The sequence below is a fragment of the Neophocaena asiaeorientalis genome, unplaced genomic scaffold, assembly GCF_003031525.2.
Source record: "Neophocaena asiaeorientalis asiaeorientalis breed wild unplaced genomic scaffold, Neophocaena_asiaeorientalis_V1.1 scaffold476, whole genome shotgun sequence".
NCBI classification, from domain to species: domain Eukaryota; kingdom Metazoa; phylum Chordata; class Mammalia; order Artiodactyla; family Phocoenidae; genus Neophocaena; species Neophocaena asiaeorientalis.
In genome coordinates, this window is record NW_020172178.1 from 9681429 (window position 1) to 9693111 (window position 11683).

The following is an 11683-nucleotide window of genomic DNA, read 5'->3' on the forward strand; positions in this document are numbered from 1 at the left end:
TCCCCCCCCCCCCGCTCCGGGGCTCCCCTCCTCAGGCCCACCAGATTGTCACCGCAGCAGTGGCATAGCTTCCGTGGAACCGGCTCTGGGCACCAGGGGTGCCGGGGGTGCCCCAGACCTGGGCTGGGTGTGCCCAGGGAGGGCCCCGTGGCCTGAGATGACCCCAGCTCCGGAGGGCGGAGCTGGGGGCCCGGCCCTGCCTTGGTCACAGGGCTTCTGTGGTGGGAGTTTCTCCCAAGTGTCCTCTGTGTCCCCCTAGTCTTCCTTCTAAGAGAAGGCATACCAGGGTAGGGGGGTCGGGAGAGGGTGGGTTATTGGATCAGGGGTCTCCTGGGACGCTGGAGGGAGTTGCTTTGGGTTTGGTGGTACATGGGACTAGGTGTGCTGGGCGCCGGGAGGGCCTTTCCCCAGGAGGCCCAAGCCCTGCGCGACATGGGGGGGGTGGGGTGCCTTCTCCTGGGGGCCCAGCCGTGCCTGGAATAGGGGCTCACCAGGCGACAAAGTAGAAGGGACCCTGTAAGCAGAGGGACTGGTCTGTGTGCATGGAGGTGGGGAGGCCTTACTGGGAGACAGAGCTGGGGGTGGGGTCGCGGCTGGGGGGAGCAGGTAGCGGTGCGGCACAAGTGTGGCTGTATCGTCCGCCCCCCGTGGAGTCCCAGGGGCAGGGGGACGGGTGCGTGGCTGTGAAAGCCTTTCCAGTCGCCACAGCGCCAGCCGCACCAACTCGCCCAGCAAGTGTCTCTGAAATAGAGCACGAGGCAGACGTCTCCTGGGGTCTCCGTGCCCCCTGGGGCTGTGGGACATGGAGGCACGAGGAGGGCCCCCAGCTCTTGGAGCAAAGTCCGTACAGTCCTTGGGCAGGACTGACCCCTGCCCTGCCCCCGTCTCTGGGCTTGCTGGCCCCTCTGACGGCACTGAGATGTGCTGGCTGGACATTGCTGCCTCCAGGGTGGCCCTTGGCGAGACCCTGCCCTTGTTGGGAGCTGGCCCCCTGTGACTCGCTGCTGGAGCTGGTCCGCCTGAGGCTGCCCTGTCCTTGGGGCCTCCCTGGCCCTCAGTAGCCTGGGGTGCACAGGGGGCTCCCAGGAAGAACTTCTGGGTCTGAACTAGCCTCCAGTTGGTGTGACAACGCCCCCTGGGTGTGGCCTCACTGTTTCCGACTCCTGCATTTGTTAGTCCTGAGTGAGGTCAAGAAGAGGGAGGCCAGCCTCTGCCGTGCCAGTCCCATGGTGCCTCCTGGCCCGAGAGCTGGGCTGCCCGGGAGGAATGTGCCGAGGGGCTCGAGAGAGCAGGGCGGCTTCCTGGAGGAGGTGGCATTGAGCTGGTCCTGGAGGGAAGTGTCAGAGATGGTGGGCCCAGCGAGAAGTGTATGGGGGCAGAGGAGGCTGCTGGGAATAGCCAGGGGGCTCCTTACCTGGGAGGGAGCTGAGCGCAGTCTTGCAGGTGGAGAGAGGGTTGGCCGCGGCTCTGAGGGCTCCAGGAGGCGGAGGAGTGGGGTGAGCGGAGGTGGGAGAGGGCGGGATGGCGCAGCGCCTCGATGCAGCCTCCTGCGCTGTGGTGGGGTCACTGGCCTCTAGCTGGGCAGCCCCGCCTGTGGCCTGCACACCGTAAAACGTGAACATTTAAGGCTCCCTGTTGGTTTTATGTGTGCATTGATTGCGTTCAGGGTGGGTGGGAGTGGATTTTTAATTAGACAACAGTCCTGGCGATCAATAGAGAGATTATTAGAACCATAAATAGAACTTTTGGACTCAGATGAGGTAATTTCCCCTGAACCGGGGCATTGATCATTAGAGGCGGCCCTGGAATGTTAAAACACTGCATGTTAGGCTCTAGAATTAAATACCTCTGGAGAGACGTGCTGTGAATCTCCACCACAGCCCATCAGCGGCCCTGGGTGCCACAGTCTCTAGGCAGACTTGGATCTGGGCGGGCGAGGTGGGTGGAGGGCCTGGTGTGTTCTAGGCGCTGTGGCTGGGAGCCTGACCCGTGGGCTGCCGGGGGTCATTCTGTGCGCATGGCTATCTACTGTCCGGATGGAGCAGCCCTCAGCCAACCACGCTGTTGTCGAGACTGCAGCCCACTTCCCCGTCCAGAGCACAGAGCTCGGCCCTTTCCGGGTCATTCACCTCCCGAGTGTCCAGTGATGATTCCCGGCAGTGGGAGCCGCCCAGCGGGACAGTCGGGCAGTTGCTTTCCAGACTGTGTCAGGCAGAGGTATTTCTGCCACCGTGGGGGATGGAGGTGCCCGTGGGCCACCCCAGGTGCTCTGCCCTGGCCTGCTTCACGGGGACACGGCTGTGAACCGTGATGTCTCCCCCATGTTGGCAGGGCCCCGTCAGATGTTCACAGGACATCTGCACTCATTTTACAGCCGATGCCAAGAGATTGAGGCTTTGGCCTCCTGACCCCACGGTAGGCTAAAGGTAGCACCGCCTGGGGCGGCTGAGGGTGGGACTGAGTAACTGGGTGAAGGGTGCAGCTACCTTGGGTCCAGGCTAGCAGAGCCTGTGCGAACCTTCCCTAGTCTTGTAGACACAGGCCGGGCCCTACCCAGGGCCCCACAGTTCGTGGAGGAGGACCTGGAGCAGAGGGTTCCCAGCCCGCCGCAGGGGCTGGGGCAGCGGAGGCTCGGCCTGGACAGGGAGGATGGAGGGCTTCCTGGAGGAGGTGCTGCATGCTGCTTTGAGTGGGAGGTGAGGTCATTTTTGGTGGAGCCAGGATTTCCCTCTGTCCATGGAGGCTGGGTGGCCCTGGCTTGGGGACCTGGCTCCTGCTGCCTGTGTGCCAGCCTGCTTGCCTCCCCCCACTTCCCATGAACCCTGGCGGGGGTCCCTGGTGGGTGCTCACCTGTCCTCGGGGACAAGGCCGAAACGGCGTGGGGTGGAGGGAGCTTTGTCCCTCTGACCTGGCTAACCCGTTGCTGGTACCCCCTCTGGGCCTCAGTTTACCCGCCCGTGGAGTGGAAGTTGGACAGATGGGCCCCCACTTCCATGTGAGGTGCTTCTGTGACACGGGGGCGGGACAAGGCATCTGCAGAGGCTAGGACCGTCCCAGCCCGGGGCCCTCTGGGTGACTGGGCAGAGCTTTGAGGGGGCCCGGCACATGTCCAGTGGACGATGCCACCCGTGCCCCCTGCAGGGCAAGATTCAGCTCTGGCCGCCCCTTAGCCACCTCCTCCTCTGCCTCCCCACCTTTCCTGTGGGCACGAAGGGGCCCCCGGAGAGGTATTTGTCCTGAGGAGCTGGGGAGCGCTGTCCTTCACGGGCCACGATCTTGCAGATGCAGAATGCAGGCCCAGAGGGCTCCTAAGGAATGGGTTAGCTTGGTGTTTCCCAAGCCGTGCTCCTTGGCACCCCGGCGCCCCGTCGTGGGCACCCTGCAGAGAGGTCTGGAGCCTCCTGCAGGGGCCTCCCGGGACGGTGGGCCCTCCTTACGCTCCTCTCTTCATGCTTTTCTTTCCTTGCTGCTGTGGCGCCTCCATCACGTTTTCTGTTCTGCTGACGCGTCTGGGCTCTGCTTCCGGCAGGAATCGGCAGCGGCCTCCCGGTGGCCGGAGCCGGGTCTTGGCAGCTCGTGGGCCGGCGGAGCCGAGGCGCGTGCGGGACCCCCGACAGGTCAGTGTGGGTCTCGGCCGGCCGTAGGCAGGCTGGGTGGCCTGCACTGTTGCTGGTGGGGCCGGACGTTCTGGCTGAAGGCAGAGATGCCGGCGCGGGAGGTGGGATGCTTGGGCCCCGCGGGAGTGGGTGGAGGGCCGTGTGGGGCCGTGACCTCACAGCCCTGTCCCCTGCCATCCAGGCGGCCTTGCTGGCCAGCGTAGCCGGGCCAGCCTGGGCCGCTGGACGTGGGCCCCGCCTCGGGCCAGTTGGGGCAGCGGGTACCAGGGGCGTTGTGGGGGTGAGCCCTGCCCTGGCCCCCGGGAGCCCCCGGCCGTGCGCTGCTCACAGGGGGTTGCTCAGCCAGACCCAGGCCAGGCCCTGTGGGTGACGCAGCTTTTAACATCAGTCCTGTCCTCCACCGCTCTGCTCGACAGAGGAGTTTAGATCTCTCACGGGGAGCACGTATGTTAAGTGACAGAAAGGGGACTGACGTTTGAGGTGAGGGAGCATCGCACGTCACGTGCGTGTAAGGCCGCAGGGGAAGTGGGCAGCGTTTAGGCTGTCGGGGACCTTGGCTGCCCCACGTCTCTCACATTTGCCTTGAGCTCCACAGCTGCCTGGAGGAGAAGCAGCGTCCGGTTCCCGTTACCCAGGTCCAGGCCTGGCTGACCCCCCCCCCGCCTTGTGGAATGTTCCCTGTGAGCGGGTGCCCCTCTGCTCCTGCAGCAACCCCCTTGCCCTGGGGCACAGGGCCCACCTCCTGGCCGTGAGCTCCGCGTGTCCCTGCCACGCCTTGTGCTCCTGGAGGACAGATTTATCGAACACCTGCTATGTGCCAGGCAAGGTGCCATGGATGTGGAGGAGACCGGGCAAGTGTAGAGGCTCCCTCCGGGGCCTCCTGATTCCTGGCATGCACTAGGTGCTCATGCAAGCTTGGGGGATCGGAGAATATGGTGCTGGGTAGTTGAGCCTGGCCTTGTTTCTCTGTGACTTGGCAGCACTACGTAGACTGGGGGAAGCTGGGGGAGGTCTGAGGGCTGGTGGAGGCCAGGGAAGGCACAGGGAGTGGCCTGGAGAAGGAGAGGGCTGGCCGGACTGGGTTCTGAGGGATGCATAGGAGTTCCTGCCCTATAGGCAGATGTGAGGCCGGTGGCAGGGTGTGGTGCGCTAGCACAGTGCCTGGCGAGGGCCTGGACTATTCCAGGTTGGCCCTTCTCTCCCACTGACCTGTCCTTGCAGCCTTGGGGGTGCTGCAGGGGGGCCAGGTGGGGGTGCTTGGCATCCATCCAGCTTAAGGTTTGGGGCTCCCTTTGAACTTCCTTTGCAGACATGTTTTTGCTGTGTCCCTAGGGGGGTTTTGGGAGCTGGTGCTGACCACGGGCTGGGTGGGGTGAGGCCCTCTGCCATGGTGAGGAGGGATGCTGCTGTGAGGTGGTGGGACCTCCTGCCAGAACATTCCTCCTGGGGCCCCTGATGGCTTATTCTGCTGAAGTGCCACCTGACATGGCTTGTGGCCGTGTCACTTGGGAGACCCCGAGGACGCTAGGCCCTCTAGAGTGTGGCTGCCCCCTGGGTTCCTCACAGGCAGGGTCACCAGACAGGCCCCTGTCCTTTCATCCAGGTACAGAGGACTCCCTGGACAGGGCTCAGGGCCAAGTGAAGCCGGAAGCCCCAGGGACCGGGCTGTGGTGCCTGGGGAGCCTTGGGGAAGGGGATGGGGCTGGGGTGGCCGACGTCCATCCCCCTCCAGAGCCAGGTCTGGCCTGGGGGTCCAGGACCCGACACGTTCGCATAAATGTAATATACGGTGGCCGGATCCCAAGTCTGCCCGCGCCGTCCTGCGGCGCCTTTAATTATCTTCGTGCTTCCTTACGAGGCTGCCTCCCTTTCCGGAATTTATTTTAGCTAATGAGTTGGAAATGCCAGAGTAGTATTTCAGGTGATGGGAAGACAATGTATTATCATACGTGGGGCAATTAGCGCTCATGACAAACGTTTATTGTGCTTTCTTCTCAGTCGTGCCTCTGGGTGCTCCCAGACAGATGGCCCAGGGGTGAGGGGGTGGTCCCTGTCCATCGGTCCTGACCACTGTGGTCACTCTGTTTCTGGAACTGGAAGGGGGAGGGGCTGGAAAGTCCAGTCCCTGGGGGGGCGTCTGTGCCCACCTCTGCTCCAGCCACTCCCCGAGCCGGCTGGTCCCGTGCGTGCAGGGCCCAGGGAGCTTGCTGGGCTCTGGGGTGCACAGGCCTGCTTCCCCGGCTCCCCGGTGAGGGACGGGTGCCTGTCCCTCATGCGGGCTCCCTGCTTCCCTCCAGGCTGAAGCAGCGGTGGCCGCGGTGGCGGTGGCAGACACGGTACGGGACGGCCCCCTGTCCGTGGGCCCTGATGGTGCGTCGAAGACGTGGAGCCGCGGCGGGGCCTGCACCACGGCCCTGGTCACCCCAGCCCCAGGCATCCCAGCGGGAGCCTCCACGGGCCCATCAGCCGCAGCCTCCTTCTTCCTCAGGTACGTCCTCCTGGGGCAGGGCCGGGGCCTGGCTTGGGGGCAGCTTGGGTGCGGACAGTGTGAGGGGGCCTGGGGACCTCAGCCCCTGGCCTGGCAGCCTGCGGGCCTTCCCGGAGAGATCTGTGGCCTTGCGCTGCCGGCAGTCGAGCAGAAGGGGAGCTCGCAGCCGTCCTTCCGTCCGTCCGGCCTCTCAGGGAGCCATATCCACGGCAGTGTGAGTGGAGGCCTCTCGCCCTGGGGGTGGGGTACAGCCAAGGACAGGGTTCGAACTCTGCCGCTCCGAGCTGTGCAAACCTGGGCAAGTCACGTAACCTCTCTGTGCCTCAGTTTCCTCAGAGGTGCAGCGAGCTGATGTCTGTGAGGCCCTGAGAGGACGCTGGCCCAGAGGGAGGATGCTCAGCCGTGGGTGGTGGATGTCCTTGGGCAGCCCTGAGCCAGGGCCGGCGGGAGGGGGAGGGTGGCCGTGGACGGGAGGCAGATGAGGCAGGTCTCAGGGCAGCTGTCCCTGCAGTCGGGGAGCACAGGGGTGGAATGGGCCCGGGGGAGCATCCCTGGGTGGCCGAGGAGGTTGGGGTGAGCTGGGAGGCTGTCCTGGGGGCCGGCTGTACCCACACCCCACCTACCGGGCTCCCCCTCCTGGGGGGCTGCTGGCACATCCCCTCACGGCTCTGCTGTCAGATCTGGCTCCACCGTCAGCAGGAACCAAGAGGGTCCCCATCCCAGGCCCGAGCTCCAGTGCGCGGGGCCGACCGGGGCCTGGTGTTTGCTCCGTCCGCGTCCCTGGGATGCCTTGCGTGGCCCCGCAGACACCAGGTCCTGGGCCGTCGGTTGGCGTAGACGAGGCCTGGTAGGCCGGGGCGCTGTGTCAGCAAGGTGCGGGGTGCGGGGGAGTGGTGTGTGGGAGCAGGGGGTCCCTTCTCCCACCTGCACGCCCCCCGGCGATGCCCTTGTGTTCCGAGCTTCCCCCTGCGGTGTGGGGAATGCAGGATGTGCCGGTGGTAATGAGCGGTGATGGCTGGCCTGGCACGGGTCACTGTCCCATTAGCAGCCCCTGCGGGCGCTAATCTGGTCCCCTGATCCCAGGAGCCTGCGCCGCGTCAGCTTGGCCCAGTGGCGGGCACACGGTGGGGTGTTGGGGGGCGCCGGGCTGGTGAGCACAGCATCGTGGCCCTGTGCGGGCTCACTGCCCCAGTTAGGTGCAGAGAGCCTGGCTGGAACTCTGGCTACGGGGCAGGTGGGGCCTGCCTGGAGGGCCCGGGAGCCCTGTGGAGGGGACGAGAGGGGCAAAGCGGGCCTCGGGAGGTGTCCTGGCCCGGGTAGTCTCTGCCCCTGGGCTTTGGGCAGCGGCCACGCTCCATCAGGCCGTGCTTGCTGGGGGATTTCAAGCCTGAGACCCTCTGAGGATGAAGACCAGCTCCGGGGTCTGGGGGCCACACTGGCTCATTAGCAGCCCAGGGCCCGCAGGAGGGGTGCGCCTTTTGTCTCCAGCTGAGCTAGGCTGCCTCCACTGACCTTGGGAAGTTACCATAGAAACAAGCGCTCAGGCTGGGGGCAGGGGGCTGGTTTGCAAGGCATGGGGCGGAAGGGTCATGGGCCACGTTGTGGGGTGGGTGTTCCTGATGGGAACACCGTCTCCAGCTTGTGCCTGATTTGGGCCCGAGACCCTCTGCTCTTTGGGACTGTGGCACCCTTCACTGTTGGGGTGAGGTGGGGTGCTCTCAGCTGTATGTGCCCTTCTTTGCTTTGTGGGGCTGTGGCTCAGAGGGGAAAGGGGCTTGTCCAGAGTCCCCAAAGACCAGGAGCTGCTGGACCCGGGGGGGCCTCGGGCACGAGCTGAGCGCATGTTCCGTGCTTCCACCTGCATCCCTCACTGGGCATCTTGGGGGCAAAGCTGACACCCAGCCTATGTCCTGCCCCTCGGAAGTTTCTGGTAGTCGGGGTGGGGTCTGTCAGCCTTTGACAGCAGCATGGAGCCTTTGAAGGAGCCGAGCCGCAGGACACAGGCTTTGAGGGTTGAGTAGGAGTCCGGTGTTTGCCAAGTGGACACGGGATAGGGTGGGGTCAGGATCTGGGTTCTCCACTGGCCCTGAGCACTCCCTGCGGGCATGCTAGCCGCGGGCCTTCCCGACCACCTCCGAGCCCCTCGCCCTGCTGTGGGCAAGCCAAGGTGGGGGTGATTCTGTGGGTGGCTTGGTGCCCAGGGTCTTGTCACAGGGCGTAGGGCACAGGGGTGAGGCCCGGCGCCCTGCACGCCTCAGCTGGGCTGGGTGGGTCACTCGGGCATTGCAGCCACAGCTGTGACTGAGAGCTCAGCATGCCAGCCCCCACCAGAGTCCTGAAAAGGCCGGGCCGCCAGTAATTACGTTTTCTCCGGAGGCTCTGGTGACCTTGACTCCCCCTTCCCGAGTCCTCGGGACGCTGTGTGATGTCCCCATCCTTCCTGTCTCTGCAGCCTCTCCTCCCCCGAGATGCGTCCATCAGCGCTCTCTCCTACCTGTGCTTCTGGGCCTTTCCGGGGCTCACCTCCTGGACCCCTGAATCTAGATGGCGTGGGAAGAACTGCTGGGGGTCTTCTGGGCAGGTGCAGGGCAGGGGGAGTGGTGGGTTCCTTCGGCGACAGGAGCCCCCTGCACTCGTAGGCACCCCCGCCGCCCCATTGCAGCCTCAGCGGAGCCCCCTTCCCCATGTCAGCCCGGGTGCCCAGGCCACGGAACGTCAGGTGTGGCACCTGGCAGAGGCCCAGAACCAGAGCGGGTGCTGCCCAGAGGTGCACGGGCAGGAGGGCCCCGCGGAGAGGTGTCCCTCACCGGCAGGGTGCGTGAGGCAGCTTCATAGCCTCAGTGTGAAGTTCCCAGGTGACGTGGAAAATGCAAGCAGGCCATGGCAGGGAGCAGCGGTCCAGGTCAGGGCTGCTAGGACCTTGGACCTTGGCCTTGGAGGCGTAGGCCCCCTTAGCAGGCAGCCCTGAGGGGGGGATGCAGGCGTGGGGCGTAGCATGTGGCATGTGGCTTGGTCCGCCGGCCTCCAGGCGGCCCAGGCAGGAAGCCCTGGGTTGGCCGTAACTGACCCCCACACACATCCGAACAGGCCCGTGTGTTTCCTCAGGGTGATTAAGGACCTCACCATCAAGGCCAACTGCCTGTGAAATTACCTTCTTGTTTGGAAGAGGCAATTTTTCTTTGTAAAAAGGCAAATATTTTCTTTTCTGCTTATGTGAATTAATGACCCGGGCCAGTGAGCCTGGGGAAAGGCCTCTGGGATTAGGTGAGAGGGCTGGGGGCTCAGAGGGAGGTTGGAGGAGCTCGGTCCCTCCCTCATTCATTAGTTCACTCCCTCCCTCCTTCCCTCCCTGAGGGCCTCATCCTGAGCTTCCCTGTGTTCTAGGCCTGGGCTTGGCAAACCCCTGCCCTCCAGAGCCCCCACCTGATGGGACACAGCCGTGTGAACCTGTGGCTCAGGGCGTGGAATGGTTCCCGTGGTATCAGCAGGCACAGGGTTTGGGGAAGCCCAGTGTGGGGGCATCAGGGCAGGCTTCCCGGGGGAGGTGTCCTCTGAGGACGAGGAGAGCTGTGCGTGCAGGTGAAGTTCCTGCTTTTCCAAGTCTCCTCTCTAGAGCCAGACCACTCAGACGTGCCCACCCGCCCCCTGCAGGTTCTGCCTTGAGCACCCTGCACCCCAACCCTGCTCCCCAACAATGCAGTGGGTGTTCGGGGTCCTGAGTGTGGTGCCTGTGTGTTCTCTTAGCCTCTGTGAAGCCTGGCATCACTTCCTCCCCCACCCTCACTGCCTGGAAACCAGGTCTATGCACCCAGGAGGCTGGGACCCTCCCGAGACCACCCCCAGACCGTGTGAGCTGAGGTGCCGTTGCTCAGTGGCTGATGGGCTTGTCCCGGTTTTGAAGGGAGCTGGATTTCATCACAGGAGACAGTGCTGTCCCGAGGCCTCTGAGTCATGCCCGGTGAGGCAAGCCTGTAAGAACAGAGACCTGGAGGGCTGGGCAGGCTGGGCACAGCTTCTCAGCTCCCAGCCCCGCGGGGGCTGACCCAGGGCCAGGGAGGGAGGAGGGGGTGCCCCGAGTTAGGTCAGACCACGGGGCAGAGACGCCCAGCCAGTACCGTTCCAGCCTCGTGGGGCTGGCGGGACTTCAGATGGCTCCGGGCCCAGCCTGTGTCCAGGCGAGACCTGGGCGTGTCCAGCGGGGAAGGACACCTCCCTGTGCTCTGCTGCTGGGACCTGAGGGTGACGGAGGGGGCTGAGGTCTGTGCCGGACACCCTGGTTCCTGAGAGGGTCACAGAGGGTGCAGAGCCGTCTGTGGCCTTGAGCAGCAGGCAAAGCACTGCCTTCTGGTGTGGCCTCTGCAGCCCGATGTCCTGTCTCCCCCAGCGCCTTACCCATCCTCCTGGCCTTCACGTCCCCTTGAGCCTTGGGGGGTTCAGGGTGGCCCCACCCCAGCCTCGGGGACCCTGGGTGGCCCTGCCCGACCTAGGGAGGAGCAGGGAGCCAGCTGTGACGGGAGTGGGGGCACTCCTCGGCCGTGGCGGTCTGCTAACCTGTCAAGTCTCCTTGAGGGCCCAGCCGGTGCCTCCCAGGACAGGCTGGTGCTGGGCAGTCCCTGTGCTGCTCTTCCCCCACGTCTTGGGGACTTCTGTTCAGGCGGTTTTGGGTTTAGGGCACATGGGCTCAGGCAGGAATCGGGGCCGCGTCTCTGGCTGAGGGCCCCGGCCCGAGTGGTTCGGGCAGCTTGTGGGTTCCGCTCACAGGCCCCTGCCCCTGCCAGGCGTGCACCAGCCGCCCCACTGAGTTAGGAAGCGTCCGCCCCGCAGCGTAGATTACTTTTATTTTCCTTGATGACACCTCGCTAGGAGGAAAGCCGTCCCTGGGGTCTCTTAAAAGACAGCTCCTGTGAAAGATGAGAGGAGTTAAGCAAAACGCCGAGTGGGAGGCGGGCTGGGGGCCGTGTGCCCAGAGGGCGCAGGCCCTCCTGTCGGGCCCCTTTGAGGGGCACAGGTGAGACTCAGGGGCCTGGGGGCTTTGGGAGAAGGAGGGCGGGCGCAGCAGGACCGGGAGAGGGGCAGCTGGGCGGGGCGGCGGGGGGCTGCCTGCAGGCCTGGTGGGCAGCTTCTTCCAGCCCTGAGTTGGCCCTACTCTGACCTCCAGCCCCTTTCGCCGGGAAGGCGGGCGGGGTGGGGGGGCTGACGGAGGCCTGGGCCATCTGGAACCAGGGCCACCTGGACCCAGGCCCATCTGTGTCACCTGTGCTGGGTGCCTTGAATGCATTCGCTCCTCAGGGCTATACACGAGGGCCTCTGGTGGTCATGTCATCCCATGTTAGAGATGGGGAAATCGAGGCACAGAGAGGCTAAGTCACCACGTGTGGGTCATACAGCCTGTGAGTGGCTGAGCCCAGCGTGTGCCGTCCCGTCCAGCTGCTGAGCTGGGGACTTGGGGAGGCAGAGGGTGGGGGGAAGGGGATGCCCTCAGTGCGGGGTGTGGAGAGGGGCCGGGGTCCCGTGTCTGCCTGGGGCCCCTGCAGCCTGGCCTGTACTGGCAGAGCTGCCAGGGGCTGGACATGCTGGC

General features: G+C 64.9%; 1 protein-coding gene across 1 annotated transcript in view; it reads left to right on the top strand.

Annotated features, from left to right (window-relative positions):
* The window catches only part of KIF26A (kinesin family member 26A), a 40801-nt gene that overhangs the window by 16682 nt on the left and 12436 nt on the right, over positions 1 to 11683 (top strand). Inside the window, exons 8-11 of the mRNA XM_024758033.1 lie at positions 5915 to 6105; positions 6203 to 6319; positions 7189 to 7255; positions 8768 to 8960. Coding sequence (XP_024613801.1) covers positions 5915 to 6105; positions 6203 to 6319; positions 7189 to 7255; positions 8768 to 8960 — 568 coding nt within the window. The remainder of the gene's footprint in view (positions 1 to 5914; positions 6106 to 6202; positions 6320 to 7188; positions 7256 to 8767; positions 8961 to 11683) is intronic.